The sequence below is a fragment of the Montipora capricornis genome, chromosome 9, assembly GCF_036669925.1.
Source record: "Montipora capricornis isolate CH-2021 chromosome 9, ASM3666992v2, whole genome shotgun sequence".
Taxonomy (NCBI): domain Eukaryota; kingdom Metazoa; phylum Cnidaria; class Anthozoa; order Scleractinia; family Acroporidae; genus Montipora; species Montipora capricornis.
The window spans coordinates 23,642,245-23,665,975 of NC_090891.1; the positions used below are offsets into that span (position 1 = coordinate 23,642,245).

The 23,731-nt window shown below is 39.5% G+C and overlaps 1 protein-coding gene across 1 annotated transcript; it reads right to left on the reverse strand.

Moving 5' to 3' along the window:
- Nucleotides 1-5,342: 5,342 nt before the first annotated feature.
- Nucleotides 5,343-16,798, reverse strand: LOC138015420 (uncharacterized). Its single transcript, XM_068862448.1, has 4 exons — nucleotides 16,482-16,798; nucleotides 15,408-15,453; nucleotides 13,672-13,845; nucleotides 5,343-9,770 (listed from the first exon to the last, which is right to left on the reverse strand). Exons 1-4 carry the CDS (start codon nucleotides 16,764-16,766, stop codon nucleotides 9,613-9,615), a joined length of 663 nt encoding a protein of 220 aa, XP_068718549.1. The 5' UTR covers nucleotides 16,767-16,798; the 3' UTR covers nucleotides 5,343-9,612.
- Between the last annotated feature and the right edge of the window lie 6,933 nt (nucleotides 16,799-23,731).

Consider the following 23,731-nt stretch of genomic DNA (forward strand, 5'->3'; position numbering starts at 1 on the left):
ATGCAAGAGGCCTGAATGCGGAGTGAAAGTGAAATTTTACATCCAGGAAGAGAAAGGAAAGTATGTCGAAATCGTCTATTCTGGCGATATTTGCCACAAATTTGGCAAGTAGTCCGGAACAAGACACATCATCCCTTCTTTCTTTCCATCGCCATCGAAAACTGTCATTGACATGAAGACATTCCGACGTTTAGTTTTATTGGGATTTCTATTGTTACTACTGTTATTTCTGCTTTTGAATAGTCTTCTTTCTCTATCCTTATTACTGCTGTTATATTTAGAATCTAAACACGTAAATAAATTACTGATGTATATAGTTATCTAGTTATATAGCTATTTAGAAAACAGTCCTAAGAAAATACCCGCGCTGATTGGTTAAAAATCGTGTTTCTATAACTCGATGGAGACACAGAACTAGCACGAGCTGTTGACGTAGTGATGGCGCGAGAAAAGAGAATTTACATTTTGATAATTAGAGTTAACAAGTTGTTAACCTTTTTCTCGTCGCGTTGTTTTCTAAAAGAAATAGAAAACATGTACTCCGTGTTTCTATCGAGTTATAGAAACACTCGTAAAAGTTTGGGAGAACTCGAAAAAGCTGTGGTAACACTCGCCTGCGGCTCGTGTTCCCAAATTATTTCTCGTTCTCCCAAACTTTCACTCGTGTTTCTATAACTCGATAGAAACACGGTACATGTTTTCTATTTCTTAAAAGATTTCTTCGAAGATTGCCATTTTTATCTTATAGTTTTGAATTCCTAGTATAGTGTATTATGTTTTAGGAGTATCCAAAACAAGCCTCTGGTATTGACCTTTTTTAATGGATATTTTTCTCTTGATTTAAACGAATAAATAAATATTTGTCCTAAATAAACATGAAAGCGCAGAAGTTTTTGACTTATCAGCTGGTGACCTTGCTTGACCTGTCAAAACGTTTACGGCAACGAGCGCGCACTTCACAGGCTGTCGTGTTTACAGGAAGCATTCAGGGGTTTCACCTCTATTGAATATTCATCTAGATAAATAATTTGAGATGTCTCGTAAATTATTGGCGGCCAAGCGTAAGAGGTTAGATCAGAAAGCCGGCAAAAAGACAATCGAACAAACGCTACCCGCTCGCTGACAGATGAAGAAGACAACCTCTCAGGAAGTGGCTAGTTAGGTGCTTCCAGTTCCAATGCCCTCCAGAGAACCATTTGATGTTTTTTGTCTTTCCGCTTTCTTTAGCAAAACACTGCAAGAAGAAAATTTGTCACATTCGGGGATTCTCACAAACTGCTGAAATTCAAATATCCATGGGCAATTGACGACAATAGACTCGGCAACACATCTCCTTGCATGGCTAATTTCTCCCGGTCTTGTTAAGAAAAAGCATGAAATATTTTACACCATCGTAGAAACTTGTAAAGCATCTGTTTACTGGTTTTGATTGGAGTTAACGCCTTTAACAACAGTTTTAAATGTGAACAATTATTCTACGATCGCTCTTAACCATATGGTTGGGTCATGGAATCACGGAGCATGAAATTAATGGCTTTCAGGTATAGGGCTACCGCCTGCGTCAAAACATAAGGAAATCTATCGGCAGTTGGCAATACACGGTCAACTTCTTACTGCGGTCGCAAGCCTCACATACAGTATATTTATTTCATGCATGTATCCATAAAACGACGCAATAGTGAAGGTTGTGAACAAGCCTTGGGCTCGTCTCTTGTATTTTAGTATCACCCAACTAATGGACTAATGCAAATCCTGCATTTTAATTGGCTACGCTACTAGAGGACTGGCCCCAGTTGTTCAAAAGATGGATAACGCTATCCATTGGATAGCGCAATTGATTTCGCTATTACTTATCCACTGGATAGTGATTTATCCGGTGGATAACGCTATCCACCTTTTAAACAACTGGGGCCTGGACTTTAGTAATAGTCCTCGAGTAGCGAAAAGCGTGACACATTCTTTCTTTTTAGTATATCTCTCAGATAGTACGCGCGCTGTAATTGGCTAAATTAGCGGGCCGTATTCTACAGTACGGCCCGCTGTACAGCCCGCTAAATTCAAAATTTCGACAAAACATCATTGAGCGAGTTTTTCATGTCATTTCTGTTACATAAACTTGTACTGAAAACTGTTTGAATCTTGCAAGCAACTATTTCAAACTTAACAGCCAAGAAGATTTAGTTTTTGGGATTTTGGCACGGCATTCTTTGTGGCAGTTAAACCTTCCGCTTCACTTTGACTAGTTTCCTTGCCAGCGCGCCGGTTAACCTCAGAGATATAATAAATATCTTACTAACCTCGTTTCCTCGGTCCGTACTGTAAGTTACGGATCCTCGTTTTTTCCCGTTGATTTATGGCCTGCGCGCTTCGCGCTTGGGCCATAAATCAACGGGAAAAAACTCGGTCCGTAACTTACAGTACGGACCTCGAACTCGGTTAGTAAGAGGTATTTATTCCCAAATAAATATTTCTTCAACTTGCATTTCCTAGCTTTATTATTGCCTTTACTGTCCGACTAAAACAATTAAACCCTTCGACCTCAAGGGTCACGGGTCAATAGCCCATTTAGCTTCGCCTCATGGGCTACGGGTCTAATTGTTAATTGACTCGCCCTACGGGCTCGCTAAAATACAGCGAGGTTCGTAAAAATATCCCACGATACTACACGGTAAATCTCCAATGAGATAGATATTTTTGGGGGATATTTAGGAAAAAACAACCAGGATATTTAGAGAATAATCGAGATATTTAGAGAAAAAAAATCGGGAATTTCTGGAAACATATTTAGGCGATTTCACGTGATATTTGTGTCTTGGCCTGACGTGAGAGGAGTGGAGAAACGAGTCATTAATTCTTAGCACCTTTGAGAATTTAGCATTAAGCCCTGGCCAAACTATGGAACAAAGTTGGATTCAACGCTCCAACTTTGCTCAATCCAACATTGTTCGACCGTTTGGCCACCCACGTTGGATGATGTTCGTCCAACATTTTTTGCTCGATCAAGTGCTGGATGAAGTTTGCTTTTGATCAAACATTGCGAGCAACAAATCTGCTCGACGCAACACTGTTGCATTGTTTTGTCGCTCTTCCAACAAAGTTGTCTCCTGAATCTAGTCACGTTCGCGCTACTGGCCAATCACGAATCGCTTTTTTATTTTCAAGCCTAGGCTTCTAGCATTATTTGCAACAAAGATGATGGACAAGGATCAACAGCCAGAACCCTTGATCAGCGAGTATGAAGCAAGGCCATGTCTTTGGGGCACTTTTAGTCCCCTAATCACTATCGCTCTGTTTGGAGATTTCTGGTTCAATAGCATTTAAAATTTCTGCAAATTCATCCAAGCTCATTCTCATCATCATCATCATCATCATCATCATCATCATCATCATCATCCTCATCATCATCATCGTATTTTGCAGGGAACATACCCTTTTCTACACGTTCTTTTAACCATTTTTTGGAATTTCCTTGTTTGAATCCGTCATTTCCGTCCTCAAACAGCTCCAGAAGCAAGCGCTACGTGGGGTTTTCGTTTGACTGTTAGCGTCATATTTATAAATTTAGCGTGAACTTGAACTTGAATCAGTTTTGTCGAGCAATGTTGGATAGTGTATTGCCACTACCTCAACAGTTACATCCAACAGTGTTGCATGTGGAATCTAACTTTGTTCGATAGTTTGGCCAGGGCTTTATAATCGAGCTGCGTAGAGCGCGGTGACCAGTATCCACAAGAATAATTTCATTTGAGCATCGCTTACTCGCCACCTTCATACTGGTCTTTTTTGCCGCCTCCCCATTTTTTCTTTCCTTGTTGTGCGACATATTCAAAAAATACTTTGTTTGCTTTTTGGTTGTCTTCAAAAGTTTTTACTAAAACGCAGTGTCAAATGCAGTGTGCTGGCCATGCAACTTCCCGCCAAAAAGACGCGCGTGTCCAGCAGTGCAACATTTCGCGTCCTCGTTTACGTCAAAAGGGACGGTCGTACGATAACTTCATAACCAAAACAACAATTTCTCAGGAAAACCGTGCTTTTCAGCATGTTACTGTTAAAATTTGATGTTTCAGGTTTAACAAATCTGTTATCATTTACTTCGAAATTACTTGTACGTGATGCTTTCTGGTACAATCCTTCTTAAAACAGAGTAAACCACTGTCACTTCTTTGTGATGTCAGTCTGTGAGCTGCATGGTAAAGATGCCAGACAATGGACCATTTTACAGTTCTGTGCTTATGGTTACCAGGCCTCTGCTTTTCTTATGTTAATAAAAATTCGTGAGCATTACAACAACCCGGATGATTTACATAAGAAAAGGAATGAGGTTTGAATTAAAGCAAGGTCAACTCCAGCTTTCTTTTATTCAAAGGCCTGGTAACTGAGCAAAGACCTGTAAAAATGGTCTGTTGACAAAGTGTTCCTTTATTATAGTTTTTTCTTTGAAAATTGATGAATACCAGTGCAATTTGGAATGTAGGAGCAATTAACCATTCATCAAAATGTCCACCCCTAAATACTGTGCAATAAAAGTAGAACACAAGTGGCAGGACTTCGTCTTAAGAAACGTATTCTCTGTCTTTGAGTTGGTTCAATGAAAGCGAAAGCGCGTGTTGTGATGTGTGATGTCATTAGACAAACTTGCATGACCCGTGCGACAATTTATGATCCTATGTCCGGAGGTGAGTAAAAACGAGGCCCCATGATGTATGAGTAAAATGGTCAATGAATCATTGAGTCATGAGTCAATGAGATTCACAGTCAATATAGCGATAATTTATTGATTAAGCCTAAGCCCTCGTTTCAGTGATTATGCCTAAGCAATCTCTCAAATTTTAGCTTTCATTTTATGGGTTAGGGTAACTGCACTAACTCATTGACTCATTGAATACTTGATACTCAGTGAAAACACTTTTTTTTTTCCATTTCCCTGACCATTGTGTTGTGTACACTTGCGTTGAGTGTTCGTTAATATTTATTTTCGAACAAGCGTGTTCTATATTGAGTGAACGAGCTCAAAACTAAACCTGCGTACGTGTTCTTATCGGCCGCTGTTGTCAATTTCGGCCCTCAGCCCGCGAGTAGAGCAGTTTGTTTTTCGTTTTGAAACCATTGAGTTGTGAACAATTTAATTTAATTTTCAAAGGAAATTTGTCTGCAAAGTACACAATTAAACGATCAATGCAACTTATAATTCACGGCTGTATCTTGCAAAATAAAAATTCTACAAGTGAAACAACTTTCATGTGCTAGAGAGTTTGATTCCCCATTACATGTTTCACACTGAAAAGTTTGAAAACGCTTTGGCAATTTTGTAAATGGCACTGATTTTATTCAACTTAAATATTGCACATTCGTGTTAAAATTACGGCCGTTCAAAGATTACAGCAATACTTTCCATATTATTGCAAAACACGTTGACATTTACATTGTTGTTCGAGATGCAAAGTGTGCAATTTCTATTTTTATTGCGTTATTGTTAACTAAATAAGTTGAGTTGCAGTACTTTGGCACATAAAAAATTACAACTACTTTTGGGTATTTTGGAACTCTGATACAAATCTGCAAACTATGTATTATATGGACTGCCTCGTTGGCACTTAGAGATAGCTACTACTGGTAATAATATATAACAACATAAATTATTTGCTTCACTGCTAACTTCTCCTACCCCATACCAGTAGTAAAAAAAAAACATATGAATATATTATGGTCTGAATAAAATAGGCTGGTAGTTTTTGTTCTGGATATTCACATAGACCATATTTCATTAATATAGCGAATTTGCATCATTTCTTTAGTCATGAGAGAACCCAGCATGGCCATGTGAACAATGGTGATTTAATGGGGGAGCAGGATGAGTTTGGGTATTATTTTTGCAGGCAAGGATGTGGTAAAACCTACAAGACCAAGCAAGGCAGAAACAGGTGACTAATTATGACCATGGTAGTAATGGCAGCCAGTTGTTTAAAATAATAAAATATAAATTAAATGAGTAAAATGACTTTTTGGGTGTTCTTTAAGTTGCTCAAAAAATTTTGTTTAAAACTCAACAATTTTTGAGAAAGTTAAAAAAAAAACACCCAAAAATTCTCTTCCGTGTTAACTTGTTTCTTAAATAATGAAGAGAGATGCAAACAATGACATCAGAGAAGATTCTTCTATTTATGATTAAATATTGATGGTTGCCTATTTCAGACATGAACGTGACAAAACATGAAGCTTCTGAAATCCGTGAGCCTGATCCACCATATGATTTGCAAGTCAACACACTTGGAGAGAGTAAAGCCAAAGAAGACCACAAGTGGAACTACCATTGTCCAAGACTTAAGTACGGTTTTCTCATTGAACATCTGCAGGACCACACTGTGAAAGGGGGAGATGCAGGGGAAATTCCTGGATTTTCTGAAGGTTGCACTTCTCCTTCTTCACTGTCACTATCGCGTAAAATATGCATATGTTGTGTTACTATTTCTGGCGAAGATTTATGCAATTTTACCAAAGGACATAGCGCTGGAGGTTCTATTAAACAGGTTCTTCAACAGCTTGGGAAAGGCAGGGGAAGACATTCCTTTAGACTTGCGGATGGAACATCTAAATAAACTGTTAAAGCTTGCAATAAAGCAGTTAGGTCCAAACCTCAATGAAAAGAGTGCCTAAGGGATTGCCCAGTCTCTTGAAGCCATTCTCATCCGAATGTTGACAGACTGTAATATGAACCTAGATCTGGTTACCATAGCTCCAAATGCCTTGATAAAACAGCATGACCATGACAAGAGATCTCTATGACGAAAATGTTTTTGAAGTTCAGGCAGGGATGGCTTATCCTTCTTTTGAGAAATTCAACTTGAACTTAACTTACCGCAGAAGTTCGACTAACGTGAGTTGTATCACTGGAGGTCTGTCTAAAGCATGGCAAACAATGTATTATAGAAATTAACTATTTCAATGGTCTCTGCATCACATGGACGGAGATAGATGCATTTGTAATCTTTATTTAATACTGGATAGCAATATGATGTCATTTTACAGTAATCTAATTTGCATGTTTCACCGGGTTTTCAAGCTTTTTGACCGGTTAACCCATTGACGGCCAGTATGCCTTAAAGTGCCACACAAAGGAGACTAATGTTGCGCAAGCGCCTTATGACCCTGAAAATCCCTTGAAATTCAGTCATATTCATTCGAAACCCACGAAAATGCGAAATGGCGGTTGTAGTGCTGGCATCGTTAATATTCATCGCCTGTTTCTAAAAGGACGGCACACAATGAATGCAAAGCTGATGAGTCATTTGAAAGACTTGGATATTGCCTTATCTTTATGACCGATACTGGTTCAATACGGGAAACACGGCGAACGATCGCAAATGAAACGAAGATGGCGAGTCAAAAGTGTGGCGATGAACAGCAGAACTTACAAACGAGTAGGGGATAGTTTTGCCTTCCTGGCGTTATTTTTCCTTATTTAAGAGAGTTCAACTCAGAATGGAGTGCTTTTTAACAATAAAGTAAGTCGGGTTTAAATTGAAATGCGAGTTTACATAAAAAATATGGGTAAACTGGCGTTTGACGCGAGGACAACGATAAATCAGCCAACAAGATGGAGTCGCCAAACAAATGAGGTTTATCCCCAGCGTAAAAACCACACAACTGATGTCACAAGTGTGACCGGCAAGGTCTTTGCGAGAGTGCTACTACCAAGACTTCAAAAACGTGCAGACCGCATCTACCCAGAATCACAATGTGGTTTTCGCAGTGGACGTTCAACAACGGACATGACATTCTCAGTGCAACAAATCCAAGAGAAATGCAGAGAACAAATTAAAGAAGAACTCTCCACGTAGCCTTTGTGGACCGCACAAAAGCTTTCGACATGGTGAGCAGAGAGGGCCTATTCGCTATCCTTCAGAAACTGGGATGTCCACCAACATTGCTTAGCCTTGTGAAATCGCTCCACGGGTGACATGAAAGCCTCGGTCTCCTTTAAAGGAGCCATGTCGAAAAGTTTCCCTGTAAACAGTGGTGTCAAACAAGGGTGCTACACTCGTTTCACACTGTGCCAGTGGCCTACAACGCCTGCTCAACAAATTTAGTGCAGCCTGCGCTGAGTTCGCACTGGTAATTAGCACAAAGAAGACAGTCATCACCAAGGTGATCCATCACCAATCATAGTTAACGGTCAAGAACTAGAAAGTGTAGAGAACTTTGCGTATCTAGGCTCCACTATCAACAGAGGGTTGACCATTGAACAGGAGTTGCTGACTCGCACAGGAAGAGCAGCCTCCACTTTCAACAGTCTACGTGAACAAGCCTGGCACAACAAATACCTGACTATTCGCACAAAGTGCCGCATCTATGAATGCTGCATCTTGAGCACTCTGCTTTACGGAGCCGAAACCTGGACCACATATGCTCGCCACGAAAAGAAGCTGAATCCCTTCCATCTCCGTTGCCTACGCCGCATCATGGGGATAAACTGGTGGGATAGAATCACAAATGAAGAGGTATTATCGCGTGCTGGTAGCCACTCACTGTTCCAGACTCTGAAGATTCGAAGGATGCGCTGGCTGGGGCATTTGCGTGGGATGCCCGATGGTCGCCTTCCCAAAGACATTCTCTACAGTAAGTTGTGCACGGGATCGAGACCCAGAGGTCGCCCTATGCTGCGCTTCAAAGACGTGGCAAATCGTGACTTGGTGGCCCTGGACATAGACACTGAAAGATGGGAAGAACTTGCTGAGGACAGGACAGGCTGGAGGAATGCACTCCGAAAAGGAGACGAAGCACTGGAGGCCTGATAGCTCGAAAAGCTGGCGATACAAAGACTAGCCCTGTGACAGTAACATTGTACCATGTAAATCTCTCGAAGACTGTTTGCCATATATATCGATGTCACAAGTGTTACAAGTTCCAATCTGACCTCACATTGCCATATCAAAAATCTAACTACCCAATACATAGATTGTTAGGTGGGGTGATCACTAGATCAATAGATCACTATATCGATGGATCGATGGAGCCGTAGATTGATGGATCATTAGATCATTGGAATCGCTTGATCACTGGATCGGTAGATCGAAGGATCGGTAGATCGCTGGATCAATACATCGATTTGTCAGTAGATCGCTGGATCCCCGAACGGTACGGGTAGATCGCTGGATCAGTAGATCAATGATTGATCAATAAACCAATTTGCTAATCACATCCCTAAATAATCAACTATCCCTGTGGGAAACCTACCCTGCTTGGCAGAGATTTCCTTGTTTTCCTTCCGAGAAGGAAAGGAACCCTCGGCGAGGATCTCCTCGATGTCGTCCAGACCTTTGGATGAGTAATTTAACTCTTCACCGGTTTAAAGCCAGTTATAACCAGTTTAAATTTTAACTCCTGCCCAATGGGGGAAGAGCTGAAGTGACGTTGCATTAACGTCACGACGCGCATGCGTGACAGAACATCGAGGAGATCAGTGCAGAAGCCCTGCAGGGGAAGACTAACGAAACCTCTGCCAGCAAGAGTAAGTGAAGCCATTCGTATGATTCGTTCGATACAATGATTACAACCCATCCGATTCCTGACATTTTCAGACACTCATATTGTCTTCTGTTGAACTGTTTGCTGTTAAACATCCTTAGCCTCCATTGCATTCTTGCAAGAATGAAGACCACAATACTTCACAGCTAAATTTGGTCGTTTCACCAAGGGATGCTGTAATGCTCGTGCTAGGCATTGATAAGTAGCATCAGATGAAAACGTTTCTTTCCATGTTCTTAGAACACCTGAAAAAAAAAATCTATTTAATCACAATTTTATCCAAAAGTGACTTCATCATAGAAACTGGCAGATTAAGAATCCCTCTTCGAACAGAAAAGGAAGCAAACATGCATTAAATTGCGTTCCTTCATTCCACTCAACGAACACCAGTTTCTTCCCGTTGTTGTTCTTACATCCGATTATCGTGTAACCAAACTCTTAATTGACGTCACGCAACTTCGCTCAAGAGGCAAGCCTCAAAATTTTCCTTCATGATGTACCTTAAAACTATTCGTACTATCCAACAATAACACATTCCATCCATTCACGTGAAAACAAAAGATAGAAAAAAAGGAGGAGTAACTATTGAACCCTCTCTGTTATTAATTACTGTAACGTTACGACTGTAATACGATCGTCGAGATTACAATTTTAGTTAAGCGCTCTTGTTTTACATCTGAGGGCAATACCTTATTACATGAAATTTTCGCGACACTTAAATTTCGCGATTTTGCGAAATTCTTGTACTATGAATCTTTTTAACTTCGCAGTCTTTAGTAAGACGCTATTTCAAGGTATTTAACTGATCCTTGAAGCAAATAGAACAACTTCATTTACAATAACATCAAAATTTACAACAGGAGATGCAGTGACGGGTCTATATGAGAACAGTAACAAGTTCTAACAATCTTAAACAATTTTACACTTGTTCGTTAATTTTAGTCAATTGACCATGATCTCCATAGTCGTTTGGGTATTTTTTTGGGATGGAAGCGGAGTCGTGAATCATGAATCATAGTTTTAAATCTTTTAAGAATCACGAAACTCGGGAATCATGACTGACAACGACACAGGAAAGCTGAACAAAATACATGCATGAATTAATTACTTCCGATCCAGGTACAAAATCGCTTTTAAAAATCATGATCATTGAGGCAAAAACCAAAAAAATGAAGAATACATTAAGACTCGAATGATTTCGCCTCTATCCTCGATTGTAAATGTCTTGGTATGAAGACGTTCCAATTGCGCCAGAATAGATAGAAACATGATTCTGTGAACTTTTTTAATGTAATAAACTCGTTCTTTCTTCATTATTAGCTATTATTGATGTATTGCTATTCACTTAATTTTCACGTCTTGTTATGTTCCCACGTACAGATTTTTTTTAAACTTTATACAACTAGTTAATGATGTACTTTTGCCAAAAAGGCAAAAAAAAAAAAGGGGGGGGGGGGGGGGGCTCACCGTGCTCGTTTTCGAGATAAGGTGCATTTTTAGAAGCTTGCGTTATTTTAAGGCGATCTTAGCTTACAGCTGTCAGCAAAAGAACAAAGCTACATTAGCGAAATTTAGATCAGGTAAACGAACTCAATTCAACATAACTATTACAACAAAATAAACTTTTGCAGCTGATGTCTTTTTCTGGGGTGAAATAGACCTTGAAAAACTATACATGTTAACCTAAGAAAGAAAACTTCGATCGCACAAGCATAAAAGGCGAAATATTTGTAACTTCTCACGTACAGAGTTTTTTTGTTTTTTGCTAAATCTAGGGAAAGAAAAATGGGGATCACCGAGCATTCAAGAGAGTAAAATCGCTGCGAAGTCCTCAAAGCGATTCTTGGGTTGCACGTCACGCAAGTCAAAACAAATCGCTTATCATTTAAGAAATTGAGTCAAGAAATGGAAATGTTATAGAAGAGCAATAAATAAACAACGGGTCCAAGTCTCGGGGCTGTGCGATATTCCCTACTTGAGTTATTCGGCGAAATTTATTACTCAAATTTGTAGGGTTTAGTATGGAGGCACCATGTTGGTGTACTGCTGAAGTACATGGCGGCCGGAAACCTGTAAAAACATCTGGAATTTAGTTTGGCTGTCTTCTGTATAATGAGCTAGCAAACACTCGTATAGACACGTCTCCTAGTATACTGGCTGCTTAGGCCACAAAAAACACGAGGGAATTGATGTTTTTATGCAACTGGCATGTTTTTCGAAAGCCGTCAACATGTCACGCACTGTGAAAAACTCAGAAATTCAAACTGCTCTACTTTCGAAACGAAGCACGGTACCGAGCTGAAAACATGCAAGCAGATATATTTTTAAAACCTCTTGTAGTTGATCAAGATAAAAACTCAAAAGGCTTTGTACTTTTGTATTTAATTTTTTTGTGACGTCACGTGCAACCCAAGAATTGGCTATTCGCACTGTCACGACATTGCGTGACATTTTCGAGAAGACCTGGGTCTACAGCTATCCTATGATGCCCCACGCTTTCACGTTCCATTCTCGTGGAAAATGTTTGCGCCTTTGGCATGGTGTTTACCTTGGTCAACACTCATTGCCATCCCTCAAACTGACATTTCCCTTTCTATTCAACTCACACGACCTACAATCTACTTCAGACTTCAGAAACAAACAATGTGCAGAGAACATTCAGTTTAGGCGAGGCAAAGAGTTAAACCCGGATCGATGGGTTCTCTTTGGTAGTAGTACCCAGCAAAACAAGTAAAAGCTAACCGTCTTCAAAGTGGTTTTTAGACCTAAATACTGTAGATCAGCGCGGCTTTGCTTAGAAACGCTATTTCTTGATGAACTAAAGCTCTAATTCTGCCTGTTTTCATTCTTTTTACAGCGATAGGCTTCTCATATTAAGGTGGGATATTGCGTCGTGTAATTGTAAGGAAATGTCCAATGTCAGTTTGCAGGATTGCCATTAGTGTTGGCCGTTTACCTTAGTGGTCTGCGATGCATGACGCGTGCGTGACTTGCGCGAAAAAATGCGCAGTAGCGAAATTTTCATGCAAAAAGGTACCATGAGCGAATATAGGAGTGTTGTTCATTTCATCCACTGTTTCCGAGTTCATGTCGGTCTCCTCTTCAAAACGACTCTAACCGGGTTCGTGCTCGATTTTGTCTGTAAAATTCCAGGAGTATTCAAGGAGTTTTCAAGAACAAGAAATCAAGTTTTCAAGGTGTCTTTATAAGAAGATTTCTATGCCATACATAGTGTTTCAGTGTTTTCTTTGCTGAAAAAGCCTCCCTTGATATTCCTTTCCACATCCTGCAAGTTGAGTGCACGCACAGACATCTTAATTTTAGCTTTTAATGTTTCCCTAATATTCAATTTTGGGCTCAGTTTTTGAAATGTCTCTTTTCACTTAGCATGATGCAATCTCAACAATTTTCACCCAAGATAAAATTCAAGGAGTTTTCAAGTAGTTTTCCGTAAAATCCTTTTTTTCAAGGGCTTTTCAAGTGCCCTTGAAGTCCAAAATTAAATTCCAGGGCTTTTCAAGGACTTCAAGGAGTTGCACGAACCCTGTCTAAGTATGAAGTTTTCGTGGTAGTAATTAGTTTTACTTTAAATATGAATGAAAACTAATTTTCATAAAAACTTCGCACTTATAATAGATTCACTTTGAAAAGGAGGCAGACATAGCGACCCTCGTCGTTTTTGTTTGATGCATTTTCTTTGACGTCCTTTCCTAAACGACTTGAAATCAACAAATTCAACGTTTCTTTGAAGGAGACAGACACACGACAATGATTTTCCTCTTTCAGTTTGTCCCTTAACTTCATTGCCGTTTATTATAAATACATAAATAAATATAAATACCAACTTTATTCATTTAATACAATGAAAGGGAAGGATACCAGAGGTTATCCCTATCGAGGGTATCCGCCCGCAGCCGGATGTCATAGACTGAGAGTCAATTTTGATGAGGGAGGAAAACCGGAGTACCCGGAGAAAAACCCTGGGAGTCAGATTGAGATCGACTGAAACTCAGCCCACATACGACCCGAGGCCAGGGTTGAACTCGGGTCACAGAGGTGGGAGGCGCGGTTGATAACCGCTAAACCACCCTGACACCCTGGGTTCAGATCAATTACGATTTTAAGAATCCACACTATTATACTCACTGTAGCACTTTTCAAACAGTTTAGGTTCGTCTTCTTCAATTTGCTCCAATACCCCGTCCGGGACATTCAGAGCTCTGCCAACCATCTTCCATGAGGAACCAAGCTCATTCGCAATGAGAAGAACATCATCGGATAAAGGGATCCCAGTCTTGAATGAGAAATTTGGGTCCAAATCTGAAGAGTAAAATAAATGAACAACAGGTTGGGCAGATGAGTTAGCGCATTGCTGAGAACATTCATCTTTGCGACATGTGTCCCGGTTGCAGGGGTCAGCGTCACATGTGGCTTGAATTTGTTCGTTCTGTGTTCTAATCCTAGATGTTTTTTACCGGGTATTCCCGTTTTTTTCATCATGACAAAAGAATTGTTCATCTGATTTCATCCACAGTCACTCCTATTGGTAGAACACTGAGCAAGTAACATCATCCATTCTTACAAGGGAATCTTTACATTTTGTTTCACTACATACGAGTTTGCTTACAGAATTGAAGGCATCTTGTTATCTACAACTTAACTTCAAAGGTTAAACGAACTTGTTAACCTTAGTTAAATCTCCACCGCGCACCGGTGGCTCAGTTGGTTGAGCGCCGGGCTGTCACGGGTCCGAACCCCGGCCGGATCAACACTCAGGACCTTAAAATAACTGAGGAGAAAGTACTGTCTTTGTAATTTCATTCGCAAATAGTTAAGACTTTCAAGTCTTCTGGGATAAGGACTATAAACCGTAGGCCCCGTCTCACACATATCTTCTATGTTCATAAGTTCCCTTTGGGACGTTATATAACCTACACACTATTTGAGAAGAGTAGGGGATGAAATCCCCAGTGTTGTGGCTGTCCTGTTCTCTCCAGCAGAAGTGACCGGCTTGGTAGTGATGCCTCTAAAAAGGCTTATGGTGTATGAGGACACCAAAGCAGAAACAGTCATAAGTCAAAAAGGTTCTTTGCCGAGTGCTGGAAAATGTATCTCCAATTGTAGGCCTTTTAGCTTCTCGTGCTGAAAGTATCTCTCACGAGTGAGCACGAGTGAGCGAAGCGAACGAGTTAGAGATACTTTCAGCACGAGAAGATAAAATTCGTATCCCCAAGCGGCCGTGTAATGTTCTGTTTATTATACAGATATTGATGAAATGTCTAGATTTAAAACAACTTGTTTTATTCATTTTCGAAATGATGAAAAAGTGGTCACCAACCAGCATGTTGTGTAACATGAAACAAGATATGAAAGTTATGAAAATTTGCGATAAAAATGTTAATGTAGTAGAGAAGAAATATATTGAACCACAAAAGTATCTTATAATGAAGACGAAGCTCGCGTTTTATTGGCTAATCGTGTTCTTTACCATGATGACACCTATATTCTCACATGTGAAAGATAAAAATGATATGTTCACTGCGCGCGGTGAAGATATGATTTTTTAGTAAAAGGAGAAATCTTGGTATTTCATCAGTCTCTATACAAAAAAGTTACTTATGCAATGCAATTTCAACATGCACCACTTTATTCTCGGCTGACTTGTGCTAAGGAGGCAAAAAATGTAAGCATATTCCCGTGTTCATCCATGCCTTTCACCGTAACAACGCTTATAAATTCGGCGAACAAAGATCACTTTCGGGATCACTTGGCATTTTGGAATGCAAGTTTACCTCGCTTCGGTAAATACAGGAAACTTCTCGCTACCTTACAATATAATGGCCAAAGACACAAAAAATATATTGGACTTATGCTTGGCGTACCTACATGTACTGCCTCCGAAGACATGCCCATTTCCTGTTCCTCGGTCTGTAATAAAAAGGACATCCCTATCTTAAAGACTCGAAAATGGAGCCAGATTTATTGCCAGTACATTAAATGCTCTCGCTTCATAGAGCGAGTTTCAATCGAGTGTCATAAAACCAAAACCAAAGTAATTACTTTGGCCAATCAAAAAGGACGGAGACAATCCGGGAAACCAATCAAAATTCGAAGTAATTACACGTAGCAAACACAAAGCGCGGGAAGATGTGCACGCGTGAGCCACGATTAGTTTTGCTTTCACTTCTGATTGGTTGAAAAAGTGGCGCGAGAACTTTGAACCAATCACTGAGTAATGCAAAACCAAAGCAATTCGCTAATTACTTTTGACACTCAATTGAAAACCGCTCTACTTGTCCAGGAAGACTAATGTTAAAGCCGGTATCCTGTCCCATATATCAAAAGTGTTGCAACACAAATTGCACTCGTTATGCTCAGAAAATTCATCATTTATTGTTATTTGTCCCCGACTCTCGTTTCCGCTCATTCTTGAGGGCAAACAGGATAAGACAGATAGAAAAAAGAACTGGAACATTGATATTAAAGCAGACCGCGTGACAAAAATCCTCCTAAAGCTGAGTTAACCAGATGTAAAGTCGACCTACTTGACCAGCTAAGAAAAGTGTTGCGATAACATCACTTTCAACTTTGAACGTACTTTTAACGAGCTTTTTAGCTCACAAGGACAGACAGAGGTTAGAGGGAGGCTAGGCGTGACATGGTATACGATACGATTGATCGATCGATGGATTGATTGATTGATTGACTGACTGACTGACTGACTGACTGACTGACTGACTGACTGATTGACTGACTGACTGACTGACTGACTGACTGACTGACTGACTGACTGATTGACTGACTGACTGACTGACTGACTGACTGACTGACTGATTGACTGACTGACTGACTGACTGACTGACTGACTGACCGATCAATCGATTGATTGGCTTAACGGGTCTCTAAGTTTCCAAATGACACTTACTTAGCCTTTGACCTTGAGAGATCGCATTTACCTGGGAATGTTGGAGTTCAAACCACTTCTCCAGTCCTGGAATCGTAACCGTTTCTCCCGAAAAATTGTTCAGACAAATCAGTTCTTCCCAAGGAGGTACTCGCAGAAGATGAAGGCAATCGTCTTGGCCACAACTCTGAGACCCAGGTAAGGAACCTACGTGACCACTTTGCAGGCAATGAGTACATGCCACACACAGCTCATACCGAAGATTACGTAGCCAGGAAAGGTCACGTGAGAGGCCATTTAACGTTTTCTCGATGAAAGTGCGAACTTCGATGGCCATTTTATTTGCAGAATTGCTCGCCGACGGTTTGCGTGAACACTGAATCCTCTTTAAAACGACTTTGATGAACCTTTTTCTGCAAATCAGTTCAAAATGGGGATCATTTGCGGTACAGTTTGGGGATCGTTTGCGGTTCTTAGATCATTTGCGGTCCTGGGATCATTTCAACCTCGTCCCCAGGGTTTCTGTTCATGAAGTCCCTGGGGACCAGGTTGGGATCATTTGCGGACCCGCACAGTTCTGCTTATTAATTTTTTGCCAAAGGGTTTCAAAATTATGAGGCGAAACTTCCCTCCATTATTACATACTCATTTTGTGAAGTCACAGAGCAAGTGATATCACGTGGTACTGACAAGCACTGTCACAAATGTCACAAATGGCATTCGTTTAACCCAGTCACATGAAAAACGTGATCAATCTATTGAACAATAAACTTTGTTTAATTCATTAAAAATAGGAGTTTCTAAATTCCCTGCGGGGGTCCTTTGTAGTGGCTCAGCCACGCCCTTAATTAGCCTGAGAAGGAGTAATCTTTCTCAAAAAACGATATACAGTCAAGGGTAATCTTGCTCTTGAATATGGCACGCAGATATACTTCATCATATTAGCAGGTATGTGGAAACATTCAATCACCAGAGGAATGCTGGGCTTTGTCGCTAATTCCTTTATTAGTACAACCCTAAATAAAGCATTACATTTTAATAATTCGCTATTGTAATGCACTAAGCGTGTTGAGGCAGCGACCTCGAAAATTGTCAGGTAGAAATCGAATTTTCTGCATTCGTAGCATAATCTTTGCATGGAAATCGCCAATATTCGACTGTCTGTCATCTTTGCATCATTGATGTTATTTCAGTCGGGAATTGATTGTTTGCACAGAAGTCCAGTCAAAATATCTTCAAGCTGCATTCTTCTTTCCGCAATGAAACTGAATTTATGATATGGGCTGAGAACATCTCAAGAGGTTATGAACCAATTTCTAACTTTCTTAAGTTAAAGCAGGCATTCATTGAAGCATGAACACAACTCAGTACCAAATACTCCTCACGGGCGTCATCTAGCAGTCTACGCAAAAACATATCTCAAACACGGCCGGGCGCTAGATACCAATTCAGTGAAATGCAAGCACGTAAGGGGACCAAACATCGATGAACGCTAATTCTCAGGACCTTGTTCGGCAATATTCGCCATGGAAATGAACATTTGACATTTCACCTCAATGCCGTGTTCTACCCAATTGGTATGATCTGTACTTAACTTGATAAAATAAGTTCTCATCATGAGTTAGACGTTAAGAACCCATTTCCAGATGCCAATTGGAATCATTTAGCTTCTGCTGCAACTGTTGTTTAATTGTACGGGCTCTGTACTAAAGTACGTCTACCAAATACCAGCTTATTGAAAACTACGATTATTATTCCGCCTCCACTGAACATGTTGTCTTTTGCATCGTGCTTCGGTGATATCTGCTGGGAAGCCAAGTCACACTCAATTCATTACCATAGATACCCTTTATTCCGTGGTTGCAGTGTTTTCAGTGTTTTTCTTTCCTAGTAAGAGAATCATCATAACCAATGAACTTGTGCTACCGGAAAATGTAGCGGAAGGCATTGTCAAAATTTGTTAGCCATGAGAAAGTTGTAATCAAGGTTATGACACGCGCCGTTCAGAGCCTGAATAAGCTTGACAGCTGTATCCTATGGCCAACCAACAAGCTGGAAACAAACACTTAGCTCCACTAAAGGGTACCCCGTTTGGGACATTGGAAAGCATAAAGCAGGGCAAGGAAATCTCTCCATCAAAGTCTGCGGATCAATTGCTAATAACATCCCCTAGCCTCGCTACAACAAAAAATATTGGACAAAAGATTCCGGCGCTCGAAAAAAACACTGGATGTAACCTTCAATGTAAACCCTATTTAAAAAAGAACAAGAACTGTACTTTTCTCGATTTTGAAAAGCCACAAGAGTTTCTCCATTTATTTTGTTTACCTCGTTCCTGTTACCCTGCTCTTCATAATTGTGATTCATCAGTGCAGGGCATGAAGAAATATTTCTGTCAAATATATCTGAACTGTGGATGTGAAATAATTCGATATTGAAATGGTCATGGCAGAGACTGAGGCATGTAACTTAAAAATTTAAAAACGAAGCCTGACAAAAGGAAACAACCAGGTTTGAACGAAACTTAAACCCACGGCCGATGAATATCTCTTGGGCTCTATGCCGCTATTCAAATTGAGCTATTGCGAGCGAACGTAAATTAAAGATCTTTGACTAAACCAACCCTTTCTTGTGGGACCTCAGGACAAATATATATATATATTTATGGGTTAAATTTTCGTTTTCTTTCAACTGGAAATAAGAGAAAAAACATGGGTGAGGTGAACGGGTAAGCAATAATTCAATTAATTGTAAGCCATCCTTTCGGACTCCTAATGCATATTTATTTATATTTAGTTTAATGACTTCGAACGTTCAATTTAACTTTTCATTCTCTTTGGTGTACTGTCTCGTTCACTGGTTGCAAAAGGAGCAACGCATGGTAGTAAAATATCGGTGCCAGCTGCTCACTTCGAAGATTTTTTCCGACTTTAACATATTAAGTTACTTCTTGTTTCTTCTTGAGTACAACATCTTCCGATTTCGTTGTATCATGTCACCCGTAAGAGCAAAGTTGTCGAACTAAAAGTGATTTTCTGTCATCTATTGTATCACTGCATGGAAAATACAATCGAAGGACTGATCTCGATTATATACAATGAAATGACAAATTCTCCGCTTAACAAGCCGGTAGCAAAGTTAAGACATTTAACTACGTGTCTGGGAATGGATTCAGACTTGAAGATCAAGGAACAGACAAATGGGTGTTATATATGTAGAAATTCGTTGGGGTTTTTGGAAACCTCCTCAGATGACTGATATATTTATAGATAGAATCACTCATATCTGTTTTCGTTCCTGAAGAAATCGTTACCGTTAACACATAACCTTGGAATGAGAATTCACATTAAGTCATGAAAAGAATTCAAGCCGTGCAGCGTTGACTTCACTTCCCAACACCATCTTTGTTAACAAACTCCATGAACACAACATAACTTTCAGAGTTCCTCTTTCCAAATCTCCTTCTCGCTTTACATTTCTTTTTCCCTATTGAGCGGTTTTAGATACCATCAATAAGTTATAGACGAATAAGGAAAAGCATTGCGTATAAAGTCACCATGAAACAAACTTTCAAGACAGATTCTACGTGCAAATTACGCACAAAGATTCTTGTAAGACCTAACTCCACACAGCAAAGAATTCCGTTTGGCAAATATAAATTTATTTGCTATGCTTGAGAGAGATTTGTTTACTATGACATCAAGAAACAGTAATAGTTGATTCAAGTTTGCAACCCATCAACTTGTTTCCGGCTGTATGCTAAGATTAGGGAGCTAGAAAGAGATCCAATCTTAAATCAGAAGCATCTTATTGAGCCCCAAGACGTTCCTTTGAAAATAATCATTTTATAACGTTTTCGAGGTTCCCAGGTAGCAACTTGACTTTAGCTTAATTAGCAGGGCGAATGATTTTCGTGCAATTGCAAAGTAATCTTACGTTCTTCGCCTTGGTATGACACGACTATGTATTTCTGAACAACAGCTCTACTAAGTTCAATTTTTAAGTTTCTTTTTCAGTAAACCGGATGATATCCCGGGTATTAAATGTCTACGTTTTATATCTGGGAATCTATTGTAACAATTTATAAATTTTGTGTGAATTTCAACCATGTTAGAGACTTATTCACCGACCTATACTGTTTGAACAAGTTGCATATCTTGATTAAAAATGGCTACCATTGATATCTTATCTGAAACTCAAATAAATTCCGTCTATCCATAACCAAACAACTCAAAGCTGCGCATCTTAAAGCCAGATCAGCAACTCTTTTTAATAACAATAACAACATTTTCTCATAGTAAATAAGTCTGACAAATGCGTCGTCTTCTCTGTCTACGCGAGTAGCTGATTAATGACTATGAATTATGAACAACTGAATAAGTCTATGAGATACAGTAAAATCCTTCCCTTCATCAGCCATTTGTTTGATTCACTGAATGTTCAGTGTTATGGCAGTTAAATCCAAAGACAAACAAGAAATATTTAATTAAGTACCGCTTTAATAGTGTTAATTGCAAAGGACTTATAAGGATACAAGAAGCAAGCTTCCTTATAGATTGTTCTAATTGTGATAAAACCTTCGAGAGAAATCTCACCCAAAAGCATGACCATTTGCATTTGTCTTGTGGTCAATTGTTCTGGTGCTTATACAGTATAGAGAATCGGCTAAGGAATCATACACAAAGTGTCTTCAACCCGGAATTATTTCGAGAAGTCACCAATTTGCTATCATAATTGGTTACTTGTAAATCTCATTTAAAATATTTTTGATTCGTATCCACACACGAATCATGCTCTCCATGCTTGGTTCGATGTAAATATCCCAACAGCGAAAGGAAGTATGGTGTTAGGAAGCAAATAATCGATACGCAGAATAAACTACACCTCTTCTATGTTAACACTATGTTTGCAATTACATCTTCGCTACTTTTAATAAAATCACTACATCAAAGTGTGCGGATCAGTGGCTAACAATCCCTAGACTCGCTGCAATAGAAAATATTCGACAAAAGATTCCGGCGCTCGAAATAAGCTCTGGATGTAATTCTTACTTAAAGCTATATTTCCCTATGACCATCTTTTAAAAAACTCTGACGAGAAGTGAGATTCCCCTTTGAATCCTGTCGCGTTCTTAAGTTTCTCGAGATCGCATATTCTTCGTGCGCAAAATTGCAGCTTGGAAACTGGTGTGTGAAATAGATTATCATTGAATAAGTGCTTCACAAATCGTCTAATAGGGACAATCCTCCGAAAACGTGATTGCCGACATTCCCATTGAAATTCGTTTTTGTTGTACCGGTGAGTGTGTTAACCCTCAATGTAAACCCAATAAAAAAGAACAACAACTGCACTTTTCTCTATTTTGAAAGCTTACAAGAGTTTTTCCGCTAATTTCTTTACCTCCTTCCTGTTACTCTCCTCTTCAAAATTGTGATTCATCAGTGCATGGCATGAAGAAATATTTCTGCCAAAAATCTGAACTGCGGATGCGAAATGTTACGATATTAAAAGTCATTGCAGTGACCGAAGCATGTAAGTCTGACTAAACGAAGTCTCACAAAAGAAAACAACCAGGCCCCAGTTGTTCAAACGATTGATAGCGCCATTCACCGGATACACCACTATCCAGCGGATAAACTCTAGCAAAGCCAACTGAGTTATCCAGTGGATAGTGACTTATCCAGCGGATAGCGCTATCCATCGTTTGAACAACTGGGGCAAGGTTTGAACGAAACTTGAACCCACGGCTGATGTCTATAACTTGGGCTCTATGCTATTCTAATTTACCTATTGCGAGCGGAAGTTTCAATTAAGGATCGTTGACTAAACCAACCCTTTCTTGTTGGACCTCACGACAAATATATATATGTATATATTTGTAGCTTTGTTTTTATTTTTCTTTCAAGTGGAGATAAAAGACAAAACATGGGTGAGGTGAACGGGTAAGCAAGAATTCAATTAATTTTAAGCCATCCTTTCGGACTCCTAATGCATATTCACCATTTCATATTTTAGAGCCTTCGAACGTCCAATTCAACCGTTCATTCTCTTAAGTGTACTGTCTCGTTGACTGCTTGCAAAAAGAGTAATGAACAACGCATGGTAGTAAAATATCGGTGGCAATTGCTCGCTTCGAAGATTTTTTTCCACTTTGACATATTAAGTTACTTCTTGTTTCTTCTTGAGTACAACATCTTTCGACTTCTTTGTATCCTGTCACCCGTTAGAACAAAGTTGTCGAACTAAAAGTGATTTTCTGTCATCTATTGTAAAAGGACATAGAAAATACAGTCGAAGGACGGGTTTTGATTATATACAATGAAATGACAAACTCTCCGCTTAACAAGCCAGTAGCAAAGTTAAGACATTTAACTACGTATCTGGGAATGGATTCAGACTTGAAGATCAAGGAACAGACAAATGGGTGTTATATATGTAGAAATTCGTTGGGATTTTTTTGGAAACCTCCTCAGATTACTGATATTTACAGATAGAATCACTCATATCTGTTGTCGTTCCTTAAGTAACAGTTACCGTTAACACACAACCTTGGAATATAGATGAGAATTCACAGTGAGTCATGAAAAGAAATTCAATTCAAGCCGTGCAGCGTTAACTTCATTTCCCAAAAACATCTTTGTGTCCAAACTCCATGCACACAACATAACTTTCAGAGTTCTTCTTTCCCAATCATTCTCCTTCTCCCTTTTCATTTCTTTTTATTTAATGAGCGTTCTTAGATACCTTCTCTAAGTTATAGACGAATACGAAAATGCATTGCGTACGAGGTCTCCGTGGAAATTACGCACAAAGATTCCTGTAAGACCTAACTCCACAGAGCAAAGAATTCCGTTTGGCAAATATAAATTTATTTGCTATGGTTGGGAGAGATTTGTTTACTATGACATCAAGAACCAGTAATTGTTGATTCAAGTTTGCAACCCATCAACTGGTTTCCGGCTCTATGCGACGATTAGGGAGCTAGAAAGAGATCCAATTTTAAATCAGGAGCATTTTATTGGGCCACAAAACGTTCCTTTGAAAATAATCATTTTATAACGTTTTCGAGGCTGGCAGGAAGCAACTTGACTTAAGCTTAATTAGCTGGCAGAAGGATTTTCGTGTAACTGCTAAGTAATCTTACGTTCTTCGCCTTGGTATGATACGACAGAGTATCTTGTATTTCAAATTTCTGAACAACAGCTCTACTCAGTTCAATTTCTAAGTATCTTTTTCAATAAACCGGATGATATCCAGGGTATTAAATGTCCACGTTATATATCTGGGAATCAATTGTTACAA